The 16,807-nt window shown below is 43.3% G+C and overlaps 1 protein-coding gene across 1 annotated transcript in view; it reads right to left on the bottom strand.

The window, feature by feature from the left end:
* Window positions 1-16,531, bottom strand: part of LOC115788131 (CCR4-NOT transcription complex subunit 3-like) — a 45,771-nt gene extending 29,240 nt beyond the window's left edge. Inside the window, exons 1-4 of the mRNA XM_030741054.1 lie at window positions 16,385-16,531; window positions 8,940-9,002; window positions 3,119-3,204; window positions 832-894 (exon numbers count right to left, since the gene is read on the bottom strand). Coding sequence (XP_030596914.1) covers window positions 832-894; window positions 3,119-3,204; window positions 8,940-8,964 — 174 coding nt within the window. The 5' untranslated portion in view covers window positions 8,965-9,002; window positions 16,385-16,531. The remainder of the gene's footprint in view (window positions 1-831; window positions 895-3,118; window positions 3,205-8,939; window positions 9,003-16,384) is intronic.
* Window positions 16,532-16,807: the final 276 nt, after the last annotated feature.

The following is a 16,807-nucleotide window of genomic DNA, read 5'->3' as shown; positions in this document are numbered from 1 at the left end:
GTCAAAACTTGTGAGGGCGGTTCAGAAAGCAGCGTGGGCTGCAGAGGTGGAGGAGTTTCAGTGGAGGCGTCTCCCGCTCATGCAAACGTGATGCAGGCTGCATGATCAGAAACGCTGTGAAAAACAAAAACAAGTCTGAAGAGGCTTTTTTCTCCTGGTGGCGTCTGACGTGCTTCATGCTGTTACAGATCTGGATGTCTTCCCGGTTCCCTCATTCAGTCATGTCACTGAACCAGTGGATTAAATAAAGGTTCACCCATGTCACTGTTTTTACCTTTAACCAGAGAGACGAGCCCACATCTGGAGATGTTTTTATAGCAGCATGTTTTCCTGCTTTAAATCTGCACTCTGATAAAACACTGTCGCTTCTTTTCTGTATAAACTTCAAACTCCACTCCGATCTGAGGACAAACAAATGCTCCCACACCAACAAAGGACAGGTTCATTTGGGCCACAATGTGCACTACAGGGAAGACGAAATAAATATGGAACCTGGGGGGAGGGGTCATAGAGAGCGATGAATACTGGGCGAGATCTTCTCTTAACCACCATTTCCAAGACTAAAACCCCTCAAAGACCAACTTCTTCCAACAATCCAGGAGCAGCATGATGGAGCGCCACATCACAAGGCAAAAGTGATTTTTTAGGTCAACATGGCCATGCCATGGCTGCTGTTTAACTTTGGAATCATTTAAAATCAGGCTCAGATGTACCTTGAAGTTATAGGTACAGACAGGTTACAGGTACAGTATTCCTCAGAGCTGAGCTGGGCTCTCAGAGAACATGAACACCTTAAACAGAACGTGAATTTTCTGGGCTCTTTTCTCTCACCTGTAGCTTTTTAATCTCTTTCTTGAGGTCTGCTTCATATTTCTCCTTCTGGTTTGTGTTGGCCTGGCATTGTGAGCTGGCATAGAAGAAGAAGGAGAAGAAGGAAGAGAAGAAGGAGAAGAAGAAGAATAAGAAGAAAGAAGGAGAAGAAGAAGGAGAAAAGGAAGAATAAGAAGAAGGGAAGAAGGAGAAGAAGAGAAGAGAAGAAGGAGACGGAGAAGAAGGAGAGGAGAAGAAGAAGGAGAAGGAGAAGAAAGAAGTAGAAGGAGAAGAGAAGAAGAAGAAGGAGAAGAAGAAGAAGAGAGGAAGAAGAAAAGAAGAAAAGAAGGAGAAGAAGAAGAAGAAGAAGAAGGAGAGAAGAGAAGAAGAAGAAGAAGAATAAGGAGAAGAATAATAAGAAAAGAAGAAGGGGAAGAAGAAGGAGAAGAAGAAAAGAATAAGAAGAAGGAGAAGGAGAAGAAGGAGCAAGGGAAGAAGAAGGAGAAGGAGAAAGAAAAGAATGAGAATAAGAAGAGGAATAAGAAAGAATGAGAATAAGAAGAAGAGGAAGAAGAAGGAGAAGAAGGAGAGATAAAGAAGAAGAAGAATTAGAAGAAGAAGAGTCAAAACTCAAAACTGTAACAATCATTCAGAACATTAAGTATCATGAGTATTGTACATCCTGTTGTGGTAATGGCAGCGTTTATTTAACATCTAAAGGGGCAGGAGTCCGATGAGACCAACGCAGCACCGAAGCATCAGCAACAAACGGCTAAAGTGGGAGAAAATTTACGCAAAGAGCCCAAGTGATTAGGATGAAACAAAGAGTCCACGAGTCAATCTGACATCGGCCGTTCCCAGATATATATCGATATCTGTCTATATGCTTTTAGATCGGCATTAATGAGTAACAGAATATAATGCAGAAACTGTGGAAGATGAGCTCTCAGCTCTGCGTGCAGCACAGCTGAGCAGTGGTGTGAAGCCGACTCACAAACACTATCTATAAAAAAGAAGAGAAACCGACTATTTTCTGTTCATTATATTTCAACAACACATTCTTAGGATTTATGCATATATGAACAGATCTATCAATATCTCCATATTTTTCTTTACTGCACCAAAAATCCAGTATTACTCTGGTGGTATTATATTTGCAACAAAGCCAATGTTAACAAACTGCAGAACGTCCAACATTACAGCAGAAATAAACGGCTACAGCCTGCCACAATAAAAAGAATATTTGGCCTCTGTGGACGGTTTCTGTACAGGTGGTGATTTTTAGTTTTTTTAATAATGTATCCACCTGGATGCTGGACTTATGGATGATCAGTCAGCATTTTTAACTGACTGATCACATGACCTGCTGCCTGGTGCAGACTATGCAGGAAGTTTGGGTTCCAGTTTTGGTTTTTATTAGTCTGTCAGCACTAATTAGCTCATCTGTGAGCTGCACCTGTACAGTTTGTGAATATAGCTTGTTGGGCACCAGATTAGCTCACAGCATGAGCAGGTGATCACATGGGCTGAAAGTCAGCGGCCTGGGTTGGAGTCTGAACCACAGCCCCTTGCTGCCTGTCTTTCCCCACTCTTTCTCCCTACTGTCCTGTCTACTCTTCACTGTCGTGCTATCCAATAAAGGCCCAGAAATAACTAAACGCAGCTTGCTAACCAGGCCAGCTGATAACTTCACCCACCACCCTCTCGTAAATGGTCACTTATGGCTCCAAAGATACATGGCAGCAGCCAAAGTGGTGATGCTACAGCAGTCGCCTCCATTTTTTACGTACAGTCTATGATCTGCAGTAATATCCGGGCTCCCATCAGGTGTTTTTCAAGCCCAGCTTAAGTTTGTTAATGTATCTTATTGGCATACTTTTATTTCTAACCATCTCATTGCTGTAAATAAATTAAATATCATTTGGTGCTCTCCCACTGGTATATTTACACGTTAGTTTCTCTTCATTTGTCTCCTTGTGTTTGCAAATGTGCACATACTCAGCTCTGCTGCACTGTTTGTGTTACAGCGGGTGGAGAGAACCACCACATCAACTGACTGCAACATTAAAATGCACTTATCCCTCCCATCTCCACTACGAATAGTTTTATTGTCATTATACGTCACATATAACGAAATGATATTCTCCCACTGCGCAGCAATGTGAGTATAAAAGTATACAGAAATAGAATAAATTAAGATCAGTTTTTACACATCTGTTTAGGTTATATTTACACAGCTAAGGATAAATATCACAATAAATAATGAGTGTGGATGTATATGAGTGATGTGTGTTGCAGTCCCACTGACGTGATGATCGTTTCTTACCTTTTGCCAAATGTCCTCAAACTGCTCCACTCCCTCCGCTACTTTTTTCAGACATCGATCTATTTCACCTGCAGGAGGAAAAAGTGAGTGTAGAAGAGCACGGACCAACACAGAAGCAGCTAAACCCAAACCTCAGCTTACACACACACACACACACACACACACACACATAATAACATGAGGTCACGCTCTGCTCTGAGCAACAATGACCTCTTTTTCAGTTTGTGTGAACATTTATTATTAATCACTGAAAACTGACTTGTGTTTAAACATGTATGTGATGCAGTCATTAGCACAGAATAATAAAAAGAAATGTGTCGTGTTTGTCAAATTATTTAGCATGTGAGCACTGACACTGCTAATCCTGGGTGTAGCTGCACCGGTTATTGGATTAAAACCGGAGATTTTCTGCCACCGATATATTCATGCTTCCAGCTTTGAGGCGTTTTGCTCAGGAAAGTGGCTGCTTTTTAAAAACAGGCCACTGGAAAAGCAAAGAAAAGCAATAAACCATATAACAACAGGGCACTTACAAGCTGTGGCTGGCATCTCATGAAATATGCATATAGTAAAAGGCACATTATGCTCCTGAGCAAGTGGTGGCACACATATACAGCAGCTAATTCCCAACATCTTACAAATGCAGCTCCATGAATGGCGTCTGGTGGAGGTTTAAGGAGTCAAACCCGATTAGGGAGTGACAGAAAGAGACAAACACGTCTCGATTCAGGCTCGCCACCGTGTCCCAGATTTACGTCTCCGTTCCGCCGTGACACGGATTAGCTGCCGGCTATCAAATGTAAACAGGAAAATGCTTGCAGTCTAATTTTAACATTTCTGACCTGGACCACATCATGCCTAGTCATTTTTTCTCCCTTTTACATGAGGAATGTCAGTGCAGTTCCTGGACTGGAAAATCTCATCCAATTATGGCTCACAAAAATCTGACAGTTTACCTGGTCAGAGGAAATCAACATCATCATCATCATAAATGCACAGTCCAGCCCCCACGTAAAATGTTAAATAGGATTTTTGTCTAAACTTAATGTTTCTGTTTATAGAGCCTCAACCTAACTGACTAGTTTCTAATGATAAATAACACAAAATATCACAGTTAAAGTACAGCAACATATCCTCAAACTATAGTCTGTGTGATGTTTCACGCCACCGCCAACCCCTTCAGCCTCCGGCCCCCGGTGTGTAGTTTTTCCCCCTTTAAGAGCGGGAAATATACAATTTGTGTACAACACAAAACAGTGTTCAGGAGGAAGATGAACATAAGGGTGGTGACTGTTTGACAGACTGTATTAAAATGCACGCACACATGAAGTGAGGGAAGACGGTCTGCAGGAACCATCACACGTCCTAAACATACATTCCCAACTAGTCGTGTTTCACGCGTTCTCCCTTTTTCCAACAGCACCATGAACAGAGTGTGGTGCTCATTGGGTGCAGTCATAGTTTCTACACAATCACCGGGGTTTTAAAATGTGGAGTACAGACACCAGTGGGTGGCATGACAGTGGCTACACAGTGTTTGATCTCTGTACTCTGTGTTGATTGAATTCTCTGCGGGGGGACCGTAAATCCCACATAAACAGATGATGAGCAGGATATGTTTTAGGGCAGAGCAACCTTATGACTGACAAGTTGCTACTGTATGAGTGTGCTGTATCCTCAGATGTTCCACGTCAGTTGATACATCTGATTCCTAAAACCCAAGACAGAGATGCTAAAATGCTCAGATCGATTAAAGATGGGGCCTCACAAGCCTTCATGGAGGTCATGCTAATCTGTCCCAATCAATCAGTGCTTCCCACCCGAGTCTCTCAGAGTGAGCGGGTACTTTAGCATATTTAATCAAGCCATGAGAAATGTTATACATAGGAAAGGGGTTGAAACTTGGCCAATCCCAAGCCTGGACACATGGGAGGGTCGTGTGAGGAAGAGCATCCAGTGTCAAATCCGTGCCAAGTCAAACATGCGGATCCAGGGAGCAGCTCCAAGTACCTTCCTTCTATTCTTACCAGCATTTTTGATCCATCCTAAGTTCACAGGAGATATCAGCCTGCAAATCTGTTTTACACTAACTCCAAGTTCAGCACGATTTTTTTACTATAACCAGCAAGCATCCACAGTATGGGACGTATCATAGGTCCAACAGCACAACTACATGCTAAACCCAGGGAAGGACTGGCGGCCTGTGCTGGCTGCACCCCGCCTCTCGCCCTACGACAGCTGGGATAAGCTCCAGCACACCCACTAGCTTGAACTGGTTAAACAACAACTGCACCAATTTAATGTCGAACAGAAACAAGCACAGGTACCCTCAGTGTGTGATCTGTTGTCTAATTCACTGGAATAAGCTTCAAAAATGTGTTTTGGGTACATTTTCAAGGGTGAGGTGGCTGCTCAAAACAAGTTAAGGAATATGAAAGGTCTGCTTTTACCTACATTTTCATACAGGCTCATGTTGTAGCCATAATTTCCTATGAGTCAAAATAACCACATAACAGAGCGCTTATGCTTTAATACTCCCTGATGTAGCTTAGACACATTTTTGACCCACCCCGATGGACTCTGAGGCCTGTAACTTAGGAAATCTTCATAGTATGAAGGTAACATTTGGAGTATCTTCATTATATATTTAAATATATGCCTTTTCTTCATATCCCTACATTTCTAATCTCAGAGTTCGGACTGTGTGTTTGCTGATGAAGATAAAAGGAGCGATGAGGAAATAAGCAGCAACCAGTGAGGTCAAGAAAACCCTGCTGCTGTAACCAAGTTGTGAACAAACCCCAGCGTGAGTGTGGCCTTAAACAGCTCTGATGTTAAGATACTGCAGCAGCTGTGATATTTTTAGATGAAAGTCAACCTCCTCTGTAATAATACATTACAATTTGACAGCGCCGGGGCAGTGCTGGTGCTTGATCTTTTCTTCCTTGTGACAACATTTTACAGGTGATACATGTGCGTGTTTTTGTTTTTAATATGACAGCCATTCAGCAGGAGAACTCGCGGGAATCTCATGTGACGGGATGAGTGATGCTGAATCCTGGCAAAAAGCGTGTTTTTTAGCCTGTGGCTACAAGCGTCGGTCAGAAAAAAACATCAAAGTCTCTGACGGAAAAAAGGCCTCCAGGTTTTTGGGGTCTTTGCACAAAGATCTGGGTTCAGGTTACAAGACTTGTTGTGGTGAGTGTCAGAATTTTATCACCCGAGAGCTGTGAGCTGTTCCGTTCAGCGTGGTGGTGCTGTCGGAGGTTTCGGGATAAAAGCGCAGAACAGAGAAGTGCAGCAGTTAGGAGTTAACGCCAGACTGTTTTCATGTCTGAAGCCTGGAACGTGCTCCCTGCTCTGGTTTCTGTGAAAGTGTGTCAGTACCATGAGCAGACTTGTGCACAGATGTCACCCTGTGCACAAGAAGAGGCAGGAACATATTCACCAAACCAAAACAGGAAATGAAAACAAACAGACAGAAAAATACACGAGGCAAACAACAGTGCAGCTCTACATGATTATACTGCGAGCCGTGCACAGAGCACTCTGACCCTGCGTGTCTCCACCAATCCTGAAGATTCCCTCCAAGCCACACTGAGCCCCCGGATCCAGAAACACATCTACAGCCAGATGATGTGTCCCAGCTTTTCTTATTTCTATAAGTACTCATGAAAACTTGATACAAAATGTCCAGTTTTGTGGTTTTATCATGCGATGGTAAAGAAGAAAAAAAAAAAAAGCTCCATAAAAATCCACTGCTAACTTTTTTATTGTGCTAACAAACAAACCGAACCGACCTTCCTGGTGGAGCTCAAAATAGATACAACACTTGGGCAGGAAGGATTTGAAATTTTTAAAAACAAGGCGGTTCAGCCCCAAATCATATTTGCATATTTTCCTTCTGGCAGCAGCACGATTTATCCATTCAAATTACTTTGATGTGAGCTGCCCAGCTTTGAAGATATCAGCTACCATCTTTTGAATATAATCTAACTAGATCAGCTTTCTGGCATTCAATGGGCCAAAAACACATTTGATCCGGTTATTCAGGAAATTCCACAAACCTTGTTGTGAGCAGTTTCAGGTAGAAACCATCTTCTACCTGCTGTCTACAGCCGCCAAACTAAACGGGGCTGTCGGACAGCTGAGGGCAGATGCCATCAGTGATTTCATCTTGGTAATAATCTCATCTTTCTTCTGCAAAGCAATGAGATGTGTAAATGTGATCTTTGAGCTTTAAATTTCAGCTCTGGCCAACACAAACTTGAATGAAGTGTTAGAAACCTTCTCTGCAGCTTTATACAATGATCCAACAAGGTGACCTGTCCTGCTCATCCCATCATTCCTACTGGATGGAGACAGTAGGAGCAAACAGTTCTGTATAGGAACTGGGTCATGAAGTTTTCAAATGTATTTACTGGCACACCAAAAAGCTAAGTGCTATTTAGTTTGACTGTATTTACATTTCTACCACTGATATCTTCAAAGCTTGGCAACTCACATCAGGATCACGTTTGTGTTTAGAGCGGTCTGAGGCCTGAGAGCTCCGGTCCCACACATACCCGGTACTTTTTTAGTACCTACTCAGCCGCAGTTCTGAGCTGAGCTGAGTCATGAGAGCGACTCCTTCACAAGAATCAAACCCGCTGGTTTTGAAACCTGGGAATGAGGGAAACGACTACACACTAACCAACACTGTGGTTCAAGGACGAGGTGCTGGCTCGGTGGCTGACAAACAACCATTTGTGTCGCATAGAAATGACATTGCGGGACTTTCGGGTCACCTTGCTATAGCGACCCCACCCACATCGAGGCAGTACGCATTTATAATGGAAAACAACCAAAACCAAGTAGAGCTGAGTCGAGCAGTGGAAAAGAGGCATATAGTAAAGCAGAATAGGGGCCCATCTAAGAAGGTCAGTATCAGTGTGCTCGAAGGTTTTTGGTCCTTATCATCAAGTTGTGTATCCATGTTTGGATTCCACAAACTCAACAGATGCTTGGAAAATAAAATAATAAAATGTATACTTCTAAGAGACGCTACTTTGTAAGACAGTTTGTTCTGATGCAGAGGCAATGTGAAAGCTTTAGGTTATCTGATTTAACCAGACACATAAAAAGCAGCAGAAAAACAATCCAACCTGACTCCAGAGAAGAGAAACAGAAAGAAGCAAACTGCACATTAAATCAATCATCCGATGCTCTCATACAGGGTCGCCTCTGTGTTTTTATTTGACACATTAAAACATGACAAAGCATTCAGGTAACTCCGCCGTGTTTCAGCTAAAGCCAGAAGACCCAAACCAGTTTTATTTTGGAGTGCGTGTGGCGCCAAACATTTTTTAACCTGGCAGGATGAAAGCTTACGCAACTCCACAAACAAGCTGCCTGTGAGCACATGTGACTTCTGTTTACAAGCCCCGGCTCTCTGTTAACCAAGCAGTGTGATGTCACCAAGGGAAAAAACAAGTTTTGGTTGCAAAACAAATTGCACAATAATGAAGCACGTATAGGTGTGATCGCACTTCAATAGTGGCTCTGCACTATCTATCTTTATCTGGTCACATGTGGGTGGAGTTCATCGCACACAAACCATCAGAGGATTTTCCAACAGCAAAACAAACACACACACACAACACACACTCTGAAATCTGAAGTGTAATTTGTGGTTACACTCACCTGCCTGGCACCTCATCAGATCACTAATGGCTTTTTACGCGCACGCACGCACGCACACACACACACACACACACACACACACACACACACACACACACACACACATGTGCAGTACTCTCACCTTGAAGTTTCCTTTTATCGGCCATGACTGATGACTAGGATGATGTCTTCATGCCTTCTTTCACTGCAGGGGAAAAAAAGAACATCTGCATTAATAAATCCTGCTGTAAAATCCCAGGATAGTGTCACACAGGAAGACCAAGAACATCAAAGTGAAAGGAAACAGGATGCAGAGCGATGATGACTTGTGGAAAGATGGAGGGATTGAGGACACAGAGGGGGAAATGTGGACACGACTGTCTTCATCAGCTGGTACCACTTAGTGTAATTCAGTTCAAGCGAGAACCTTTGGTTCTCTTTAAAGGGTGTAAATGTCAAAAGGTTTCTGAAGGTGAACCTGTAGAAGGATCCTTTAAGGCTCTGACTTCAGAGGGCGTCTCACCCAGTGACCCACTGAGCTCTGGCTCTACACTGACTGCTGTCACTACTGTGCTGGGAAGTATCGGTCCCATCCTGACTTAAAAAGCTGGACCAATTATCTGTGAAGACATGCCGATCTATTAAATCCAACTCTATGTTGTTGTGCGTGCACCTCACCATGCGTCAGCAGCAGAGCACCAGTTGTTAGCACAAGTGCAAAAAGAGCATGGAGGAACCTGCTAGCAAAGGGTCGGCAGTCTCGAGGTTTTTCACTGCTTTTCTTTGTATGTTTGTAATGGTTTGTGCCTTCACAGTGATCTGACACAACGGTGCTGTTCTGTCTCTTATGTCGACCAGCTGAAGTGTTTTGGGCAACACAGTGAATCCCTGTCACAGCTCCCTGTGGAGCTCTGCAGCTGAAAGTTGACAGAAACAGCAACAAAGTTGCTGACTGTCATTTTCTAACACCGCTGTGCTGAGCAGGTCAGATTTAGGTGAGCAGGTACAACAGGTATGGCAGCAGTGTTTACAGTGTTCAAGCATGTGGCCTCCAAGCTGCAGGCTTTCATACTACAGACTTCTTAAATGTAACCGTTTTATTGTTAATGACTTCATTAGAGCCTGCAGCTAATACAAAAATCTGAAGGGGCTGAACAGATCTCAAATTCAATCACAACTCCAACAGTTATGAAAACACTGAGCCTGGATAAAACAATTACTTTGTTGCATTAATTTTTGCTACAAAACTCTTGTTTTATCTTATGTTATGAATCAAGGACACCTTCACAGCAGTGGATTTTCACTAGTGGACGGAGCATCATCTGCTCGCCACCACCGCCGAGTTTCAGTCCTTTATTTGCTTTTGATTTGAGTTGTAGCTGAAGTTCAAGGACATCCACATATTCTATAAAGTTTCATTGAATGCATGATGTTTGTTGTTTGGTTAAATAATGGAGATTATAATTACTGACCAAAATAAACCATAAAATATGGATTTTTGCCATAAGGGAGCAGTCCTACTGCAGTTACAGTTGCAGGTTGCATGTAAAGTTAAAAATGTTTGGAAAGCAGAGCTCGTCGGCCACAAGACTAAATTAAAGCAGCTGCAGTTCAGACAACTTACTGTAAATATTAAGGTCTGTATTTACTTTATATACATACTGCTGTGGAAGGATCTCTTAAGGTTCCAGGTGGCTCGAGGCATGTGCCACTACCACTGACTGCAGATACATGATCCGAATACCTTCCTTCAAATGCCAGTACAGCAGATTTCACTAATGTGCATCTAGATAAATATGATCTTAAGCAGCTCAGTGATGACTGTTTGTTAAGGTGGTATTCGTGGTGTCACAGTTTAACTCTGCTTCTCTGAAGGCCCATTTTGACTACAGCTGCACTAAAACACTGAAAACAGAGCATAATGCATGAACTCAGGTTCGATTAAGACCCTCCTCACAGTGTCTAATTACAAACACTGACAATTAAGTTTGCTTTATGGGTTTATATATGACAAAGTCATTAAGCCAACTATCAATAATTAAAGGTGTTTATATACATTCACAAGTGAGTGAATTGCTTTAAGTTAATTAAAGCAATCATCACCCTCATTGTTCCTTAAGATCAGCAGGGGAAAAAAATGCAATCACTGAGACATAATGTGACTGCAGACTGGCGCGAGCCAAAGGAGCACTTAATCAGCTGCAGCAGTTCAGACGTGACACCCAATCTGTCGCTGATGGTTGAGTATTGTTTACTGTTATTCCTCACTATTGATGGGTCGGACTCAGACTCGCGACCAAAACAATGTTTTTTGTTTGTATCGTTTTGATTCATTAATATTAGGCACCAGTGTTTACCTGTTGTTTCAAATCAATTTCAATAAATGTCTAAATGTTTAATTATTTTCATAATGCAGATTCTTTGTGTCACTAAAGCATAAGAAGGAATAAGTAACAGCAAAACAAACAACCAAAGTCGATGCCCTTCTGCAGCCCTGACCAGCTCTTCTCATGGAGAGGTCCTCCGGGGATGTCCTCCACACTCTTCACACTCTTGCTGGGAGACACAGCAAACCTGTGTCTTTGTGGAGGAGCTGGACCACCTGTGCAACCTTGAATGGGCTGCAGGCACTGCTTCATGCTACCAGCAGTGACAAGGACACAAACAAAAAGTCAGGAGGGATGAGGAGAGGGCAGTGGTCTGCGCTCACCACATGCAATTTTTTGAGCTGTGTATTTGCAGCCTATAAGAACATTTATGTTTCACCTTCTCTAAAATCTCCCGCTTGTGGTTGGTGCTTTTAAATAGTCTTGATTTATTTATTAATCACTATCAGCTGACTGATCGATAATTGAGATTTCAAAGTCTGAAATATTGGAATCACCAGCAAAATCCTACAACAGTCAAACTGCGTTTTACAGTTTTCTTCACTTGGATTTTGATTCTGGTCACAACCAAAGAAGTACAGAGGTGCCACACTGAGCCCACCACCGAGCCAAAAATACAATTTACAGACACAAATGTGATTATAATGACATTTAAAGTCAAATTTTATGATATGCAGCATATCAAAAAGAGGCAGTTTGAATGTTTTCGCTCTCTCACACACACACACACATACATACAGACCCCCTCTGAAAGCTTTAAGTTCTACTTTCAGACACAGAGCTGCTCGGAGGATCGGACACTCATCAGAATGAGAAGTTGATCCTCGTGCCTCAGAAAGGGGCCCAAAGTGTGCTCATCAAAGTCAAGGAATGACGGGCAGAGCCGACCTGTAATTAACGAGCTGTCTGAGGTGAGGCTGAGAAGATGCTGTGTCAGCTTAAAGGCACAGACTAGCAGCACGCCACTCATCAGGTTCGGACACAGGCCATTAAACAAAGGCGGCTGTGCTGACGCCGGAGCCGCAGAGAGCTGCTGTTTGACACGTAAGCCGAGTGAAACTGAGAGCTACAGAAGAAACCTTTACATTTTATTTGTGTTTGTCCGAGACGAGAACCAAAGACGCTTTGACCCCAGGGCTCTTAAAGTGCACATCAACAGATCTTACTATTTGAAGTTGCTCCACACGAGACTTTTTAGACCATCTTTCACGTTTCTCTGGTTGTAGGGTAACATCTCATCTCACAGGTTTGATTGGCAGTTAGCAGCTTCTTCTAATTTTTGTTTAATGACAATTAGCAAACAGTGTCTGGCAGTAACAGCACACTGGTAAAAATGCATGCATGAGTCCAACTTTTTCTATTTCCAGTAGGCTTCAAACACCTTTGCAGTGGGTAGCTGCTGATACAGAGTACCAACAGTAGCAGAGTTAAATCAATAAGCTGTATTCCTCTCTGAGGAAGAGACTCAAACTCATTCTTTATGTGCAAAACCACAGCTGAAGTGGAATAACACTAATCAAGCTGAGACACATCATGTTACTGTAAGTGTAATAAAAGCTTCCCAGCAGGTGTTACACCAAACCAACATCCTTCTCACTTCTACCTTAAATAAATTCTCTGACCAAACATAAGACAGAGTGAAGCTGAAGCACTGATTCATCTGAACTTTCAGTCACATCAACTGACTTCAAACACAGTTTGGAGTCAAACATACAAAGAAGAACTGCTGTGCAGCAGATATGAAATACCTCCAAACTGCTGCAGCTTTGCTGTCGGCTTCCTCCATGCTTGTATTCACAGAACCACGCAGAACTAACCACCCTAATCAGATCCTGAAGCAGGTGAAGAACTAGTGCTGCTACTCTGAGCTTACTGAGACTGCAGAGCAGAACACGTGCTAGTGCCGCCAGCTGCGGTCCAAGCCTCACAGCTGGAGTCCATCCACAGGACGAGGAACTCACTGCAGAGGCAGCTGATCACTGCTTCACTGTTTAATGCCACAAAGCACATATTAGGGATTGACTGGCATGGCTTTTTTCAGGGCCACTCTGGGTTACTAATAATAAAGACTGACAATCGATATTTGATACATTATATGTTTGATTAAAAAGGAAACTCTTGGTGTCAAGATTCAGGAAACCAAAGAACTTAAATGTGAATGTTATATATTAAAAGCATGCTATGACCGGAAAACTGTCATTCAAAAGTTCAAAGCTACTTCCTTCCTGATGCTGTTGGTCCCCCAGAACAGAAATGGAAACACAAAAAGATGACTGAGGACGTCTTACAGCTGATTTGGCCTTCTGAGAGCCTGCAGAGTAACCTGTGCAAGCAGCCGACAGCGCTGCCAGCATTCGTGCTTGTGCGGTGCATTACGCACTAATTACCCTGTGGTCGCGCTCTGGTATTTTATATGCAGTGCCACCACAATAGAAATAAAATGCTGGGATTGTGTTTCCCTCCTGAGCCCACTCTCTTTGTTGTGATCAGATTTTTTTTCCCCACAGGGAAACATATTAGTCCCTCAACTTTTTCCACTTCTTTGTACATTCCCTCACATCCCTCCCTCCAGGAATTTGCTATCTGTGAGTCCTTTTATTGAGGCTACAACTATTATAATCTCACTGATCCATTCAAAAACTGCACCGCTGAAAAGGTATAGGAGGAATCGATGGTACTGTACGGGCCAATCACGGTAGCTGTTGTTGACATAAGGTGTAGTTACATTTCTAAGTAGGTGCACATGAGGTTACTGTTACGGCGTAGGTTACGGCGTAGGTACAGAAGTATAAATCCTCTGTTACAAGAAAGAATCTGTGGATTCACAAAATCCACACTTTATTTGATCATCACTTATTCCAGGCATACAGCACGTGTCCTGTACAGCTGCATTTTATGTTCCTGTCCTGTGGCTACAGTGAAAATCCATCCACAAACCTGCCTTTAGTTTTCCTTTAAGTTTTTCCACACAAAGAAAACAAAAATGTCACCACAAGAACCTTCTACTGATTCCTGATAAACTTCCTGAGTGAAAAAAGTATTCCCGCAGAGGTTTTATTATCCACCTGTGAACTCAAAGGCCATTAAATGGCCCTAGGAGACCCACCGCTTTAAGAATGATTGCTCCACGTTGGCTTGTTTGAACATTTGAGGAAAAAAAGCCTGTTATGCTTCAGTAGCTGCAGCCCAAATGAACCGCAGTGGTTGAAAGCAATCTTTTTGTTACACTGGAAGGAGGATTTTCCTTTGGAGGTGGATCAAACCTCTTTGAGAAGGCCTGTCAGTGTAGAAACAAAAACTTAAAAAAAAAAAAAAAGACTTGCAGGTGACTCAGACGTGCAAAAGCAGGTTTCTCCTGTATAGCACAAATTGTGCCCCCCACCCCCAAGAAGTTTTATCCCCCCCAGTCCAGTACACTGTTGCTTATGAAATGGCCAGAAGACGTGACTTGTGTTAATCAACGTAAGACAGGCTCTTTGCTTTAAAATGCAGAGCGATCCTGCTACAAAACCCAGAAAAAGCTCCACCTCCCACAGTCTCATATCCCTGGTTTCAGAAAAATAAAAACATGCCAGCACTGATAAGAGGAACAGATAAACTTGGAGGCATATTGGATAGGAAAAACTTGAAATTAGTCCTCAGGTCCTCTTCCTGCATCCAACAAGCTGATATATGTTCCAATATCAACCTCGTAAAGCAGATTGGGGAACAGTCTAGGGCTGTGCAATTAAGGAATTATAATTTCTATCATAATTTTGGCTTCTACTGATTATTAAAACAAGATAACTGAGAGGAAAACTATTATTGTGCTGCATTTTACTTATCTTTGAGTCCACACAGTCCAAACTCACAACCTGTTGGGGAGTGAACCTTCCAGGTCGTGGCGGGTAGACCTTTATTGATCTTAAATCCACTTTCAGGATTTGGGATTAATAGGTGATTGAAGCCTTTGTGGTGCTGCTGAACTGCACTATTGTAATGCAGTGAGAGGATTTTCCACACTCACTAAAGGAAATCTCATCTTAGACCACCGTAGCTATAAGTAGAGTACCTAAAAACCCACCAGGTAGAAAAAGTTTTGCTATTTCCTCAAGTGAGTGAACATGTTAAATGACTGTGATCTGAATAAGTACGGCTAAGTAACTGAGCCTGCTCCTGGTGACTGAGCTTTTACCATCAGGACCCCTCGGCTTTTAATCTCAAACACTTTGCTTTTATGTGATAGCGCTGCCTCTGATGCCTTTCTACCATCTGCTATCAGCTGTCACTTGTTTTGCTTATCATCTACCATACCTATTTTTAGTTTGATGGTGTTTTAATCTACTTTGATCATTCAACTTTTGCCTTTCTGCCAAAGCACTCTGTAAACTCTGTTTTTAAAGGTACTCTATAAACAAAGATAAGTGTCCTTCTACGCTGACATCCTATGCAGGGAGACCACTTTCAGGATGTGGGATTAATAGGTGACTGAAGCCTTTGTGGTGCTGCTGGCCTGCACTACTGTACTGCGGAGAGATGATTTTTTTTTAAAGGTGATCTCATCTTAGACCACCTGAGCTGTAAACAGAGCTCCATGAAAACTCCCAGCCTGCCTGTCCTGCGTCTGTCTATTAAAACCTCTGGGGAAGCTTGGACACTCACTCGGAGAGCTTCACCTGCATGTTAAAAGTTTCGTAACCGCGTCCTAGTCTGACTAACAGGACTACAATAAAGAAACGGTGTTAAATACGCTTCAGCATTACTTTTACACACATCTGCACACATCTGGAGACAGCCCCCTCCGGTCCACACTGAGCCAGATGAGTTTGGACCAACTGAGGATACTCAGGCTTTCGTGCCAGCCGGGCTGCTCTCTGAGAGGCTTGGAGCAAACACGCGGGTGGCGTCTGCACACCGAGGAGCAGTGTTTGTTAGCCCGGGATGTTTATAAACAATGCGGGCATCGTTACTCTGAGCGCAGCGGCATCCCAGCGCATACACTCCGGCACACACTCAACTCAGCCTCACACGCCGCGGCTCGGCAGAGGAAGTTCCGTCCGTAATGCAAACGCGCACGCTTGAAGTTGCTGTCAGTGCCGAGAGCTGCAGCTTCCCACTGGCTGCGCTATTTGATGTGGGAGACACAATTTGGAGAGGGGGAGAGAGAAAACAGGGGGGAAGGCACACACATTCATCACCTCTGACTCGGCCGTCACTTTACCTGGATCTTTCCGAGGTACGAGTGCTCTTCTCGGTCGCCACACTCCGCCAAATCTTCAGCGATTCACCACGAAGGGTTATTTCCTTAAAAAAATGTCAATTCTTCTCGCTAAACAATCACTCCGCACATCCAAGATGGCTACCAGGAACACCTCCTCCTCCGATGCCCTGTTGGACAGGAGTTCCGCCCAGCTCGCCTGTGATTGGTCCCGTAAGGTAGCTCCTGCACTTCTATTCGCTGAAACCAGCTGTCAGTTCAAATAGGCCTGTTTTACTACTTCCAGCGTAGCTCTTGCTCTGATTGGCTCGCTTCGAAAGGTTAAAGGGTGAATTGAGTTTTAGTTTACGACTGCCCCCCCCCCCCCCCCCCCCCCCCCCCCCACTACACACCACCACCACCCCCTATGTGTCGTAATGTCTTCTG

Source organism: Archocentrus centrarchus, chromosome 11 (assembly GCF_007364275.1).
Source record: "Archocentrus centrarchus isolate MPI-CPG fArcCen1 chromosome 11, fArcCen1, whole genome shotgun sequence".
Lineage (NCBI taxonomy): Eukaryota > Metazoa > Chordata > Actinopteri > Cichliformes > Cichlidae > Archocentrus > Archocentrus centrarchus.
Note: the sequence above shows the minus strand (reverse complement) of the source record. Positions and strands in the feature narration are given on the sequence as shown.